Source organism: Pseudophryne corroboree, chromosome 9 (assembly GCF_028390025.1).
Source record: "Pseudophryne corroboree isolate aPseCor3 chromosome 9, aPseCor3.hap2, whole genome shotgun sequence".
Taxonomy (NCBI): Eukaryota; Metazoa; Chordata; class Amphibia; order Anura; family Myobatrachidae; genus Pseudophryne; species Pseudophryne corroboree.
The window spans coordinates 114,252,365-114,269,023 of record NC_086452.1 but is presented as its reverse complement, the minus strand read 5'-3'; the positions used below and the strand labels follow the sequence as shown (position 1 = coordinate 114,269,023).

At 43.3% G+C, this 16,659-nt stretch overlaps 2 protein-coding genes across 2 annotated transcripts; both read right to left on the bottom strand.

Annotated features, from left to right (window-relative positions):
• Positions 1-1,318: 1,318 nt before the first annotated feature.
• LOC134958748 (paraneoplastic antigen Ma1 homolog) lies at positions 1,319-2,725 on the bottom strand. Its single transcript, XM_063941491.1, has one exon. The coding sequence runs from the start codon at positions 2,723-2,725 to the stop codon at positions 1,319-1,321; it is 1,407 nt and encodes a 468-aa protein (XP_063797561.1).
• Positions 2,726-9,931: 7,206 nt separating this feature from the next.
• LOC134958747 (paraneoplastic antigen Ma1 homolog) lies at positions 9,932-10,933 on the bottom strand. Its single transcript, XM_063941490.1, has one exon. The coding sequence runs from the start codon at positions 10,931-10,933 to the stop codon at positions 9,932-9,934; it is 1,002 nt and encodes a 333-aa protein (XP_063797560.1).
• Between the last annotated feature and the right edge of the window lie 5,726 nt (positions 10,934-16,659).

Here is a 16,659-nt window from a genome sequence, read left to right as displayed (position 1 = left end):
TCAATTTTGTTGGTCTAGGCCAATTCTTAACGGCCTCCACTTTCTCTGGGTCAGTGGAAACCCCATTTCTGCTTACGATGTGTCCTAAGTATTTGACCGTGGATTGGCAAAGATGACATTTGTCCAGGGATAATTTCAAGCCCCCTTCCATCAATCTATCCAGAACTTTAAGAAGTCGTTTATTGTGTTCCTCCAGGGTGGCTCCAAAAACGATTATATCGTCTAAATATACAATGACTTCCCTATAATTCATATCCCCCACAGTTCTTTCCATTGTTCTTTGAAAGGTAGCTGGGGCTCCTTTTACTCATTGGGGCATGTTTAGAAATTCAAAGAAACCTAGCAGTTTTCTCACGGTCTTCCGGCTTCATGGGGATTTGGTAATACCCATTTCTTAAATCTAACACGGAAAACCAAGAGCTCCCTTGGAGACAATCTAAAGCTTCGTCTATCCTTGGTACTGTATACTGGTCTGTAACAGTTCTTTGGTTCAGTGTGCGGTAGTCTACACACTTTCGTATTTTTCCACTCTTTTTCCGCGCAATCACTATGGGGGAAGCGTAGGGACTTCTAGACTCGATTATAACTTGATTCTCAAGTAGTCCTTTAAGGTGTTGCTTTACGTCTTCAAAGTCTGCAGGAGCTATCCTGCGGGATCGTTCCCGGAAAGGAGTCTCATCCATTAATCTAATATTGTGCTCCACCCCATTAGCTGCCCCCAGATCCCATTCTCCCATGGAGAATACCTGTTTCTTAAATTCCAGCTCCTTAATTAAAGCAGATTTTTCCTCCAAAGAAATGTCACTCCCTTGGAAACATATATCAAATTTATTTTCTGAAACAATTACACTCTCAGCTGATTGAATGCAACAAGTCCGTGTAGAAGACAGTTCCTCGTTTCCTTCATACCATTCAGCAAGTAAAGGGTATATCCGGGTGTTAGTCCCTATAATCACAGGTGGTTCATCCCTCCCTTCAGGAACTTCTGGACATATCAACGCAATAAGTGATGTCTGCATCCCTTCCTCTTCTCTTACCCTGTTGTTGATTTCAAGAGTAACTTGTACATACCCTAGATAAGGGTACTTTTCAACACTTAGACCCCATATCACTAATCCGCTTAAGGGCTGGATGGGTACATCAGGAATGTTTTCATGGTACCAATTTTCAAATATGATAGAAACTTGGGATCCACTATCCACCAAGATCTGGCAGTGGCGTCCATTTATATTAGCAGTCAAAAGGGGAGCAGGTCCAAGCAATCCTTCTGGTAGACTTCCACTCCTCCAGGAATTCCCCATAGCACAGTGACTAACCTTTAGGGGGCCTGTGAGGGGCCCACAGACCGCCCCCGTCCGTTTCCCGACCCCGAACCTTCCGTATTCTGATTACCGCCTGAAGCACGGTCAGTGTTCCGATTCCAATTTCTATTCAAGTGACATTCAAAGGCCCGATGTCCTGTTCTCCCACATCTAAAACATCCTCTATTAAAGTTGTTACTCCCTCTACTTAATCCTCTTACGGGGCTGCTTTCGTTGGATATTTGCGGAGAAGTACTCGCAGTCTGTGCTGCAATGAATTTGTCAATTTTCTTATTTTGTTCGTCCATCAGCTTTAATATTTTTTCTTCAAATGCATTGCTTTCCACTACCGGTTGTATTACCTTGACCTTTTTTACCGTTTTCTTTCTCATTTCTATTAATACCTCTTCTTGTTTGACTTCTTTTAACAGCTCGTTAAAGGTAGAAAAAGGTTCTTTAATTCCTGAACATCTTAATTTCTGAGCTACTGGGTCGGTGGTCAAGGCACCCCGCAGTAACTGTTTCATCCGGCTTCTGTCCACATCCTCCCTTACTATACCTCCTTTATCCACTATCTTATATAGTAGCTTGTCTAACCTAATCAAGAATGCACTTAGCTTTTCCGTCAGTTCCTGGAACGTGTGGTGTAACCTAGAGGTGAGATCTCCCACGTCCTCAAGGGTGCCATATGCATAATCTAATGCCTCAAAGAATGTTTCTAAAGTAGCATTAGGATTACTACGTCTAGCAGCTTGTATAATTCCCATAGCCGGCCCTCTCAAGCTTTCTACTACCCTCTGTCTCTTTATCTTATCTGGGCACTGCCATTCTTCTACTTGCTGTACCGCCGCTTCTTTCCAGGCCTCATATGTCTCCTCTCCTGATGGTACAGGTAGAATCCCGGAAAAGATCCGTAACCGCCTATAACTCCCTTCATAATGCCACCTCTCTAACTGAGTGACCACTCTATCCATTATGACCTCAAACTGTCCACCGGTGGCATTTGCACCAGTATACTGAACGTCACCCCCTTCACCACCACTATTCCTCTCACCTCTATTAGGGTTGTCTAGATGGGGCACTGATATATGTACACTAGTTGCTGCTTCTTCATCCCCCCATATGTTAGGCCACATCACATTCCACCTCCTACCCATCTCTTCATTGGCTACTACTATCAATGATATTACATCAGTCTCCAATTCATTATCTGTTTCTATCAGTACTGCCACTACTCTTCCCAATCCTCCCATCCATTTATCTACAATCCTTGGCCTAATTATTCCATATAACCTGGCTAACCTTTCCACTATCTCCTCATCAGAGAATTCCAAAAAATTCCCTCCCACACTTAAACATTTCTTGGGATTTTTTTTCTTCCGTTGACACCAAGCACTAATATTTTCCCCAGTAAACTTTTCCATTGTTATATCCTGAATATATTCATCTCAGCAGTGCCTCCAAATGTAACCCCTCCTCTAATACTCCAATATGAGATCTTTAATTATCTCAATAAAGGATGGTTACTTAATATCTGTGCCTCCACCTAAGCTAGTTATTTGGGCTTGCTTGGGTAAGCCCTTTCCAATAGTAAGTGATATTCTTAACTTTGTGTACCTTAAATACTGTTATGCAGACATTACAATGCAATGTAATATTATACCTGTTTTCTTCTTTGTATCTTCAGGATCTTCAGCATTTAAAAGTTCAAAGACTACAGTTACAGTAAGTATATTTATATATGTATATTTTAATACCACAATATATTTAAGGTTCAACAGGTATAACTTTCTAACAAACAAAAGAAAGTGCAATACATTTACAGTCCCACTACCCCTTTGAAACCTATACAAGTTAGTTTTGCATGCAATACAAAAACTCTCTTATACTCAATTGAAAATGAGTTACCCGGGTACTCTCAAACCTTCTGTGCACAATTGGGCCCGTAAAAATGTTACATAAATATAAATACCTTCCTTTCACTGTCTGTGATATTATAATGCATGCATGTAAAATGAATTCCTTAGGTATTTGGAGATGTTCCCAACATGTAATTCTGACTCAGTTGTACAGATTTAATAGTTACTACTGTTCCTGAGATAACTTGGTTGTTTTCCATATGTGATGTTTTTTTCTTGAGTCTATAGAAACAATGTAGCTTTAGTTTATCCTAGTCACAGTAATTTGTTACATGTGTTTCTTTCTGGATCACTGAAAGTGTTATCTTCCTAACACTTATGTAACGATTCCTACTGCTTCTTTACTTGGTGAAATGAGATATTACTGTAGCAAAGCTATACTACTTTTAAATCCCTGAAAAGTCGAGTGCGGATGTATATAAATTGGCTGTATCATCCTCAATTAGGGCTCCTATATATATTAAACATATTTCTTCAACAGCCAAATCTCCTACCAGTTTGTCAATTTGTCTCAATACGCGGCCACTAATGGCCCTTCCGCAGTGGATAGGTTATCCTCCGGTGAATTGTAAATAGTAAATTAGGGTTTATAAGAGTTTCACCTCCAGCTTAACCAAAGAGTCTCTGTAATGGGGTACAGCATTATATTCAACCTGAGTAAACCTGCTTAGTCTCTTGACAATAGATTAAACATATAATGATGTAACTGCGCTTCTGACTATAATTTAATAAGCCTTTTCACCTAAAGTCTCTGTTCCTTTCTCTCTTAGAGGTAATATAGATGTATAACTTGTAAATATATATATATATAAACGTCACTACTCCTCAGGATGTAACCCGACCTTTTTGAAGTGGGTATAACAGTGAACTAGGTGCTTGATTCTGCTCAGAGTTCACTTAAATAAATCATGACTCTAATGCATTCTCCAGAGTGGCTGCCTTTGTTCCATATATATAGTTCATTATAGCACTGTCCTTTCTATATCCACTGGGCAATCATCTCTGTATCAAATGTCTATTCCTGCTACTTTATACTACTGCTATTGCCCCATATGGTATTATAGTCAGTGAGGCATCACCTGGATAGGCAGCGCAGTGATAGATTTTAGGTTTTGAGTCTATAGCAGTTACCACATCCTGCCACCCTTATAATATAAACATGTGTAGTGCTTCCTTACACTACAATAGGCTTGCTGAGTTATGCTCGGTTAATTGGAGCTTTTGCAGTTAATTGCTCCTATTACAGGAGTACCTTAGGTAACTCACAGAAATGTCTAGTGTGGGTACTCTGTCTCAGCGGGTTAGGGTGCAGAATATTAAATGTGCACTTACGCTCTGAAGAGCAGGCTGCTGGCACTCCCCCGACTCTCTTCTTTAGCGGCTGGAGGCTGGGATCAGCTGAATTACTGTTGCTGTTTATGGCTATGGCCCTGGTTACCAAGGAAGCCTTCTGACTGCTTCCGCTGTCTCCACCGTCACTATGGTGACCAGCCGGCTTCTCTCACTGCGCTTGGCTGTCACAGCTGTCAGGAACCTGGAGCAAGCGCCTCTCCCTTCTTCAAGCGGCGGTTTCTTACAGCGGGAGATCCTCTGACGTCCGGCGGCACCAGCGCATCTTCCCCTCTTCCTCCTACAGCCGCATCACCTCTCGCGGCAAGCTCCACCGATCTTCAGCCTCACCAGCACTATGGGTAAGCTTCCCGTTTGGCTCGCCTGGTGTAGGTAGTACTACTTGGTCCCAGCGGCGCCACTGTATGTTTACAGCGGACAGCTCTTTGTCAGCGGCGCGCCGGGCCCAAGTGCACACACTAGCCAGGGGATCAGCAGACTGCCAACAGCCGGCGGGGAGCTTTATTTATACTGTTTCAGACTACGGCTCGTGCCCCCCTCTTCCCGCCTAAGCCTCGAGCTATCCCCCCTGGTCAGCAGCACTGTAGTGCTCGTGGGGCGCTCGCGACATTCCAGATTTTTCTGTCAGATCTGTCAGGGCCTGACAGAAAGCTCACTGACAGCTGTTTCCGAACCCACATATCCTCTCCCTCTCTATTTCCTATGCTACTTTACTGCCGTCTAAATATTAAACATCCTGTACTCACATCACTTTAACATATATAATTTAATAAATAAAACTACAAATATTTAACCCTTCAAATTCATCTATACACATTTATACATGCACAAATGAATACGTATATATGCATCCATTAAACACCGCATTTTTCTTTTAATATAAATTAATTACACATAAATATACTCATAATTATATATACATCAGACATATAATTTTCTATGTTATAAGTACATTAATCATATTACACTCTCCCCCTGGTGATCTATTTTAAATGATTAAAAACCATGTTAAAGCAAATAGATCACCATCTCTAATTTAATTAACCCTAGGCATGCACTGGTAAGTATCCATAGTAAGGCCACACATCTACCATACTGGGATGTATTATCCTAGGTACAATGCTAGGTATCCCCAATTCATCATAAGTAAGCATAGATGGGGGTTGGCATGTTCTTTTCGGCCTATTTACAGTTTCCTGTTCTATGCTTATATCACTACAGGGAGAATAATGATCAAGCCTCTCTAATGAACCACCACTTTCTTCGCCTTGAACAGCACTGTCATACTCAACAGGATCTATATAGGTAATTGTGTGGTCAATATCTTTAGGAGACTCAAGGGGCCCCCTGATGTCTCCTGTGTCAATCACTTTCCCACTTTCAACATATTGATCCTTATAATAACAACCCTGACCTTCATCTTCTCCCTCATAACTATCGTCATTGTTAGGTTTGTTTGAGTGAGTCAGTTAGCTTATTTAATGTCTCCTTCTCAAATGGTACTACCTCATCTTTACTTTCAAGATCTTCTAGGCGCACTTCTCTACCTATGGGAAGTAGATTTTGCCTATGATGGGTTAAAACAGCACCTTGTCCATTTTCAGGCTGAATTCTATACACAGGCAGGTCTTTAAACTTTTCTACCACTATATAGGGGTCCTCTCTCCATCGATTGGAGATTATAAATTTCCTTGGCATCCCTAGCCGTCTTAACAACACCCGGTCCCCAGGAAACAAAACCTGATCCCGCATACTCCTATCATAGCGAACCTTGTTCCTCTCTCCCAACTTACTGGCAGTTCGCTCAGCTAAAGCATAGGCATCCCCCAATTCTCTTCTCAGTCTTTCTACGTATTTTAAATGCGAAACACAAGGGTCATTGCCTGCATTAGTTCCCATACATACATCTATTGGGAGCTTAGCCTCCCTCCCAAACATTAAATAGTAAGGTGAGAACCCAGTGGCCTCATTTCGGGTGCAATTGTATGCATGTATTAGACGGTCAATATGCCTCTTCCAATGCTGTTTGTTTAAGGGATTCAGGGTCCCTAACATGTCTAACAAGGTTCTGTTGAACCTCTCGGGTTGCGGATCACCTTGAGGGTGATATGGAGTAGTCCTAGATTTAGTAATCCCACAGCTCAAACACATTTCTTTTATTAGTCGACATTCAAAATCTCTCCCTTGATCCGTATGTAACCTATTCGGCAAACCATAATGGATAAAAAACTTATCCCACAAGGTATTTGCTACAGTGGTGGCCTTTTGATTAGGCGTCACATATGCCTGAGCATAACGAGTGAAGTGGTCTGTTACAATTAATATATTACACTTCTTTCCTTCTTCTACTTCAAGGGAGAGAAAGTCCATACAGATCAAGTCCATGGGCCCTTTGCTTTTAAATGTCACTAAAGGAGCTACTCTTGATGGTAGTGTTTTCCGCAATACACAGTTTCCACAGTTTTGGCAGTATTCTTTTATCTCCTTTCCCATACACGGCCAGTAAAATCTATCAGCTATAAGGTTTAACGTTTTCTCGAACCCTAAATGACCATGCTTATCGTGTAATGCCTGCATTATTAGAGCACGGTGTTTCTTAGGTAACACTAGCTGAAACTTCTTTCGCCCATCCACTTGTCTAATGCTGCGGTATAATATCCCTGCTTTTATAAGCAAATTATGCTTTTGTTTCCTCAACAGTCTGACTTCTAATAGAGATTCATGGGCAATTGCCGATTTTCTACTGCCAGGAATTAAGTGTTGTATGCTGGGGTCCTGCTCTTGCCGAATTTGATAGCGTTTCAGTTTAGGCAAATCTTCAAGCTCTACATGACTAATCCAGCAATATGATGGAGGCAGTGCTGTTGACTTCATTCCCAAAGCGCTAACTTGTTCACTTCCAGCTGATACTTTCAAACTCATTTTATGACACATTCCTTTGATTTCTCCCGCTGGTATCTCTATCCACTCTTCTTCTGTATTTTCCATCTGCTGGTTTGGAATTCTGGAAAGGGAGTCGGCGTCAATGTTGCTAACACCTGGTCGGTATTTCAGTGTAAAATCATATAGCGCCAGAGCAGCCAACCATCCAGCTTTGCTGTTGTTTGGACATATGTCAGAGGATTATTGTCTGTTTGTACTTCAAATGTCACTCCATATAGATAGTCATGGATTTTATCTATTACGCTCCATTTCAAAGCCAAGAACTCTAATTTGTGAGCGGGGTATCGCTTTTCACTATTTGTTAGACCTCGACTTATGAATGAAACAGGTTTCAACCCATCAGAATGTTTCTGATACAGAACACCCCCCAATCCTTCTAAAGAGGCATCAATATGAAGAACATAAGGCAACCCAGGATCTACATAGGCTAATACAGGAGCGTTCGTCAGTTTTTGTTTTAACAAATTAAAGGCCATTTCACATTTGGTAGTCCATCTTTCTCCAAATGGATGATTTACTTTATGCAGGAGGCCTCCTTCACATGACCGTTCTCGTCCCTTCTTCTTATTTGATGTTGGATAGCCTCTCGTTAAATCAGTTAACGGCCTAGCTATACTGGAATAGTTTGGGACGAACCTGCGGTAATACCCGCAAAAGCCTAAAAAAGATCTTAGTTCCTTCAATTTTGTTGGTCTAGGCCAATTCTTAACGGCCTCCACTTTCTCTGGGTCGGTGGAAACCCCATTTCTGCTTACGATGTGTCCTAAGTATTTGACCGTGGATTGGCAAAGATGACATTTGTCCAGGGATAATTTCAAGCCCCCTTCCATCAATCTATCCAGAACTTTAAGAAGTCGTTTATTGTGTTCCTCCAGGGTGGCTCCAAAAACGATTATATCGTCTAAATATACAATGACTTCCCTATAATTCATATCCCCCACAGTTCTTTCCATTGTTCTTTGAAAGGTAGCTGGGGCTCCTTTTACTCCTTGGGGCATGTTTAGAAATTCAAAGAAACCTAGCGGGCATATAAATGCAGTTTTCTCACGGTCTTCCGGCTTCATGGGGATTTGGTAATACCCATTTCTTAAATCTAACACGGAAAACCAAGAGCTCCCTTGGAGACAATCTAAAGCTTCGTCTATCCTTGGTACTGTATACTGGTCTGTAACAGTTCTTTGGTTCAGTGTGCGGTAGTCTACACACATTCGTATTTTTCCACTCTTTTTCCGCGCAATCACTATGGGGGAAGCGTAACGACTTCTAGACTCGATTATAACTTGATTCTCAAGTAGTCCTTTAAGGTGTTGCCTTACGTCTTCAAAGTCTGCAGGAGCTATCCTGCGGGATCGTTCCCGGAAAGGAGTCTCATCCATTAATCTAATATTGTGCTCCACCCCATTAGCTGCCCCCAGATCCCATTCTCCCATGGAGAATACCTGTTTCTTAAATTCCAGCTCCTTAATTAAAGCAGATTTTTCCTCCAAAGAAATGTCACTCCCTTGGAAACATATATCAAATTTATTTTCTGAAACAATTACACTCTCAGCTGATTGAATGCAACAAGTCCGTGTAGAAGACAGTTCCTCGTTTCCTTCATACCATTCAGCAAGTAAAGGGTATATCCGGGTGTTAGTCCCTATAATCACAGGTGGTTCATCCCTCCCTTCAGGAACTTCTGGACATATCAACGCAATAAGTGATGTCTGCATCCCTTCCTCTTCTCTTACCCTGTTGTTGATTTCAAGAGTAACTTGTACATACCCTAGATAAGGGTACTTTTCAACACTTAGACCCCATATAACTAATCCGCTTAAGGGCTGGATGGGTACATCAGGAATGTTTTCATGGTACCAATTTTCAAATATGATAGAAACTTGGGATCCACTATCCACCAAGATCTGGCAGTGGCGTCCATTTATATTAGCAGTCAAAAGGGGAGCAGGTCCAAGCAATCCTTCTGGTAGACTTCCACTCCTCCAGGAATTCCCCATAGCACAGTGACTAACCTTTAGGGGGCCTGTGAGGGGCCCACAGACCGCCCCCGTCCGTTTCCCGACCCCGAACCTTCCGTATTCTGATTACCGCCTGAAGCACGGTCAGTGTTCCGATTCCAATTTCTATTCAAGTGACATTCAAAGGCCCGATGTCCTGTTCTCCCACATCTAAAACATCCTCTATTAAAGTTGTTACTCCCTCTACCTAATCCTTTTACGGGGCTGCTTTCGTTGGATATTTGCGGAGAAGTACTCGAAGTCTGTGCTGCAATGAATTTGTCAATTTTCTTATTTTGTTCGTCCATCAGCTTTAATATTTTTTCTTCAAATGCATTGCTTTCCACTACCGGTTGTATTACCTTGACCTTTTTTACCGTTTTCTCTCTCATTTCTATTAATACCTCTTCTTGTTTGACTTCTTTTAACAGCTCGTTAAAGGTAGAAAAAGGTTCTTTAAAATTCCTGAACATCTTAATTTCTGAGCTACTGGGTCGGTGGTCAAGGCACCCCGCAGTAACTGTTTCATCCGGCTTCTGTCCACATCCTCCCTTACTATACCTCCTTTATCCACTATCTTATATAGTAGCTTGTCTAACCTAATCAAGAATGCACTTAGCTTTTCCGTCAGTTCCTGGAACGTGTGGTGTAACCTAGAGGTGAGATCTCCCACGTCCTCAAGGGTGCCATATGCATAATCTAATGCCTCAAAGAATGTTTCTAAAGTAGCATTAGGATTACTACGTCTAGCAGCTTGTATAATTCCCATAGCCGGCCCTCTCAAGCTTTCTACTACCCTCTGTCTCTTTATCTTATCTGGGCACTGCCATTCTTCTACTTGCTGTACCGCCGCTTCTTTCCAGGCCTCATATGTCTCCTCTCCTGATGGTACAGGTAGAATCCCGGAAAAGATCCGTAACCGCCTATAACTCCCTTCATAATGCCACCTCTCTAACTGAGTGACCACTCTATCCATTATGACCTCAAACTGTCCACCGGTGGCATTTGCACCAGTATCCTGAACGTCACCCCCTTCACCACCACTATTCCTCTCACCTCTATTAGGGTTGTCTAGAGGGGGCACTGATATATGTACACTAGTTGCTGCTTCTTCATCCCCCCATATGTTAGGCCACATCACATTCCACCTCCTACCCATCTCTTCATTGGCTACCACTATCAATGGTATTACATCAGTCTCCAATTCATTATCTGTTTCTATCAGTACTGCCACTACTCTTCCCAATCCTCCCATCCATTTATCTACAATCCTTGGCCTAATTATTCCATATAACCTGGCTAACCTTTCCACTATCTCCTCATCAGAGAATTCCAAAAAATTCCCTCCCACACTTAAACATTTCTTGGGATTTTTTTTCTTCCGTTGACACCAAGCACTAATATCTTCCCCAGTAAACTTTTCCATTGTTATATCCTGAATATATTCATCTCAGCAGTGCCTCCAAATGTAACCCCTCCTCTAATACTCCAATATGAGATCTTTAATTATCTCAATAAAGGGTGGTTACTTAATATCTGTGCCTCCACCCAAGCTAGTTATTTGGGCTTGCTTGGGTAAGCCCTTTCCAATAGTAAGTGATATTCTTAACTTTGTGTACCTTAAATACTGTTATGCAGACATTACAATGCAATGTAATATTATACCTGTTTTCTTCTTTGTATCTTCAGGATCTTCAGCATTTAAAAGTCCAAAGACTACAGTTACGGTAAGTATATTTATATATGTATATTTTAATACCACAATATATTTAAGGTTCAACAGGTATAACTTTCTAACAAACAAAAGAAAGTGCAATACATTTACAGTCCCACTACCCCTTTGAAACCTATACAAGTTAGTTTTGCATGCAATACAAAAACTCTCTTATACTCAATTGAAAATGAGTTACCCGGGTACTCTCAAACCTTCTGTGCACAATTGGGCCCGTAAAAATGTTACATAAATATAAATACCTTCCTTTCACTGTCTGTGATATTATAATGCATGCATGTAAAATGAATTCCTTAGGTATTTGGAGATGTTCCCAACATGTAATTCTGACTCAGTTGTACAGATTTAATAGTTACTACTGTTCCTGAGATAACTTGGTTGTTTTCCATATGTGATGTTTTTTTCTTGAGTCTATAGAAACAATGTAGCTTTAGTTTATCCTAGTCACAGTACTTTGTTACATGTGTTTCTTTCTGGATCACTGAAAGTGTTATCTTCCTAACACTTATGTAACGATTCCTACTGCTTCTTTACTTGGTGAAATGAGATATTACTGTAGCAAAGCTATACTACTTTTAAATCCCTGAAAAGTCGAGTGCGGATGTATATAAATTGGCTGTATCATCCTCAATTAGGGCTCCTATATATATTAAACATATTTCTTCAACAGCCAAATCTCCTACCAGTTTGTCAATTTGTCTCAATACGCGGCCACTAATGGCCCTTCCGCAGAGGATAGGTTATCCTCCGGTGAATTGTAAATAGTAAATTAGGGTTTATAAGAGTTTCACCTCCAGCTTAACCAAAGAGTCTCTGTAATGGGGTACAGCATTATATTCAACCTGAGTAAACCTGCTTAGTCTCTTGACAATAGATTAAACATATAATGATGTAACTGCGCTTCTAACTATAATTTAATAAGCCTTTTCACTTAAAGTCTCTGTTCCTTTCTCTCTTAGAGGTAATATAGATGTATAATTGTAAATATATATATATATAAACGTCACTACTCCTCAGGATGTAACCCGACCTTATTGAAGTGGGTATAACAGTGAACTAGGTGCTTGATTCTGCTCAGAGTTCACTTAAATAAATCATGACTCTAATGCATTCTCCAGAGTGGCTGCCTTTGTTCCATATATATAGTTCATTATAGCACTGTCCTTTCTATATCCACTGGGCAATCATCTCTGTATCAAATGTCTATTCCTGCTACTTTATACTACTGCTATTGCCCCATATGGTATTATAGTCAGTGAGGCATCACCTGGATAGGCAGCGCAGTGATAGATTTTAGGTTTTGAGTCTATAGCAGTTACCACATCCTGCCACCCTTATAATATAAACATGTGTAGTGCTTCCTTACACTACAATAGGCTTGCTGAGTTATGCTCGGTTAATTGGAGCTTTAGCAGTTAATTGCTCCTATTACAGGAGTACCTTAGGTAACTCACAGAAATGTCTAGTGTGGGTACTCTGTCTCAGCGGGTTAGGGTGCAGAATATTAAATGTGCACTTACGCTCTGAAGAGCAGGCTGCTGGCACTCCCCCAACTCTCTTCTTTAGCGGCTGGAGGCTGGGATCAGCTGAATTACTGTTGCTGTTTATGGCTATGGCCCTGGTTACCAAGGAAGCCTTCTGACTGCTTCCGCTGTCTCCGCCGTTACTATGGTGACCAGCCGGCTTCTCTCACTGCGCTTGGCTGTCACAGCTGTCAGGAACCTGGAGCAAGCGCCTCTCCCTTCTTCAAGCGGCGGTTTCTTACAGCGGGAGATCCTCTGACCTCCGGCGGCACCAGCGCATCTTCCCCTCTTCCTCCTACAGCCGCATCACCTCTCGCGGCAAGCTCCACCGATCTTCAGCCTCACCAGCACTATGGGTAAGCTTCCCGTTTGGCTCGCCTGGTGTAGGTAGTACTACTTGGTCCCAGCGGCGCCACTGTATGTTTACAGCGGACAGCTCTTTGTCAGCGGCGCGCCGGGCCCAAGTGCACACACTAGCCAGGGCTCAGCAGATTGCCAACAGCCGGCGGGGAGCTTTATTTATACTGTTTCAGACTACGGCTCGTGTCCCCCTCTTCCCGCCTAAGCCTCGAGCTATCCCCCCTGGTCAGCAGCACTGTAGTGCTCGTGGGGCGCTCGCGACATTCCAGATTTTTCTGTCAGATCTGTCAGGGCTTGACAGAAAGCTCACTGACAGCTGTTTCCGAACCCACATATCCTCTCCCTCTCTATTTCCTATGCTACTTTACTGCCGTCTAAATATTAAACATCCTGTACTCGCATCACTTTAACATATATAATTTAATAAATAAAACTACAAATATTTAACCCTTCAAATTCATCTATACACATTTATACATGCACAAATGAATACGTATATATGCATCCATTAAACACCGCATTTTTCTTTTAATATAAATTAATTACACATAAATATACTCATAATTATATATACATCAGACATATAATTTTCTATGTTATAAGTACATTAATCATATTACACTGCCACTCTTGGCTGTAATTTTGCATCATCGTAGTCGACACTGGAGTCTGAATCCGTGTCGGTATCTGTGTCAACTGTTTGGGATAGTGTGCACTTCTGAGACCCCGAAGGTCCCGGCGACATTGGGACAGACATGTTTTGACTTCCTAACTGTTCCCTAGCTTCAGCTTTGTCTAATCTTTTGTGCAATAAATTTACATTAGCACTTAAGACATTCCACATATCCATCCAGTCAGGTGTCGACGCTGCCGACGGAGACCTTACATTCATACACTCCCCCTCCTCCTTAGGTGAGCCTTCAACCTCATACATGTCGACACACGCGTACCGACACTCCCCACACACACAGGGAAGCTCTTTTCTGAATACAGGTTCCCCACCAGGCCCTTTGGAGAGACAGAGAGAGAGTATGCCAGCACAGACCTCAGCGCTAAAAGACCCAGAAAAAAACACAGAATGTTTACCCAGTAGCGCTGTTATGAATGTACTGTATATGCGCCAATTATGTGCCTCCCCCTCTTGAAAAACTCACTGTCACCGTCAGTAAGCAGGGGAGAGTCCGGGGAGCTTCCTCTCAGCGCTGTGCTGTGGAGAAAAATGGCGCTGGTGAGTGCTGAGGGAGAAGCCCCGCCCGCTCGGCGGCGGGCTTCTGTCCCGCTCAAAATACTTAAAAACATGGTGGGGGCTCTTTATATACATGTACAGTGCGAAGCTGTACATGTATATATATACTTTTGCCATAAGAGAGGTTTATATTGCTGCCCAGGCGCCCCCCCCTGCGCCCTGCACCCTTACAGTGACCGATGTGTGTGAGGTGAATGGGAGCAATGGCGCACAGCTTCACCGCTGTGCGTTACCTCTATGAAGATCAAGATGTCTTCTGCCGCCTCTGAAGTCTTCTTTTCTTCTCATACTCACCCGGCTTCTATCTTCCGGCTCTGCGAGGAGGACGGCGGTGCGGCTCTGGGAAGGACGGCGAGGGTGAGACCTGCGTACCAATCCCTCTGGAGCTAATGGTGTCCAGTAGCCTAAGAAACAGAGCCTTGAAACTCAGAAAAGTAGGTCTGTTTCTCTCTCCTCAGTCCCTCGATGCAGGGAGTCTGTTGCCAGCAGGCTCCCTGAAAATAAAAAACCTATCTAAAATACTTTCTTGACAGGAAACTCAGGAGAGTTCCCTGAAAGCACCCAGTCTCCACTGGGCACAGTATCAAACAAACTGAGGTCTGGAGGAGGGGCATAGAAGGAGGAGCCAGTGCACACTCAGATCCAAAGTCTTTCTTAAAGTGCCCATGTCTCCGGCGGAGCCCGTCTAACCCCCCCATGGTCCTTATGGAGTCCCCAGCATCCTTTAGGACGTTAGAGAAATATTATTGAGCTCAGTTGTGTCATTGAGCCCATAGAGAACCAGGGATTCCAACCTATATATCCAATAGGCCTCTCTCTTACATAGGTTATTAAATCTATCCTCCCCTTTTCTCTTACGTCCTAGAGGATGCTGGGGACTCCGTAAGGACCATGGGGTATAGATGGGCTCCGCAGGAGATAGGGCACCTAAAAAGAACCTTGACTATGGGTGTGCACTGGCTCCTCCCTCTATGCCCCTCCTCCAGACCTCAGTTAGATCTTGTGCCCAGAGGAGAATGGGTGCACTGCAGAGAGCTCTCCAGAGTTTTCTGTGGAAAAATAATTTTGTTAGGTTTTTTATTTTCAGGGAGTCCTGTTGGCAACAGGATCCCTGCATCGTGGGACCGAGGAGAGAGTAGCAGAGCTGGCTTGTTAAGTTGGGCACTGCTTCTAAGGCTACTGGACACCATTAGCTCCAGAGGGAGTCGGAACACAGGTCTCACCTGGGGTTCGTCCCGGAGCCGCGCCGCCGTCCTCCTCACAGATGCCGAAGATAGAAGCCGGGTGAGTATGAGAAGGCAAAGAAGACATCAGGCGGCAGAAGACATCAGATCTTTATGAGGTAAGCGCACAGCGGTAAGCTGCGCGCCATTGCTCCCAGTCACACACACACAAGCAGGCACTGAAGGGTGCAGGGCGCAGGGGGGGGCGCCCTGGGCAGCAATATTCCTCATATTTGGCATTGATAAGCATGGATTAGGCTGTGGCACAGTAAATCCGGTAACCCCCGCCATTTTTCTATAGAAAGTTGATGGGACCGAAGCCCGCCGTCGGGTGGGCGGGGCTTGATCCTCAGCACTAACCAGCGCCATTTTCTCCACAGAGACTGCATGAGGAAATGCTGGCTCCCTGTTCTCTCCCCTGCTGAGCTTCACAGGCTTGAAAAAAGAGGAGGGGGGCACTTTGGCGATGCAATGAGTGGAGATTACAATTATATACATATAACAGCGCTATCTGGTCATATATTCCAGTGTTTTTAAGCGCTGGGTGTGTGCTGGCATACTCTCTCTCTCTGTCTCTCCTAAGGGCCTGGTTTGTGTTTTGTCCCCTTATAGGTAACTCCCTGTGTGTGTGGGGTGTCGGTACGTGTGTGTCGACATGTCTGAGGCGGAAGGCTACTCCAAGGAGGAGGTGGAGCAAATGAGTGGTGTGTCCCCGTCGGTTGTACCGACTCCAGATTGGATGGACATGTGGCATACGTTGCATGCAAGTGTGGCATCTTTACATAAAAGTCTTGATAAGGCTGGTTTAGGGGGGACATCAGGCGGTAAATCCTCAGATTGGACCGACTCACAGGGCCCGTCGGGGTCTCAAAAGCATCCCTTAACACAAGACACTACTACCGACACAGATTCTGATTCCAGTGTCGACTATGACGAAGTAAAATTGCACCCTAGGGTGACTAAAAACCATTCAGTGTATGATTGTGGCAATAAGGGATGTGTTGCATATTGTGGATGAACCCTCGGTCCCCGACACAAGGGTACACATGTTTAAGGAAAAGAAACAGA

Excerpts from the sequence above, each read along its gene's own strand:
- LOC134958747 (XM_063941490.1), bottom strand. The coding sequence starts at position 10,933 with ATGGAAAAGTTTACTGGGGAAGATATTAGTGCTTGGTGTCAACGGAAG.
- LOC134958748 (XM_063941491.1), bottom strand. The coding sequence starts at position 2,725 with ATGGAAAAGTTTACTGGGGAAAATATTAGTGCTTGGTGTCAACGGAAG.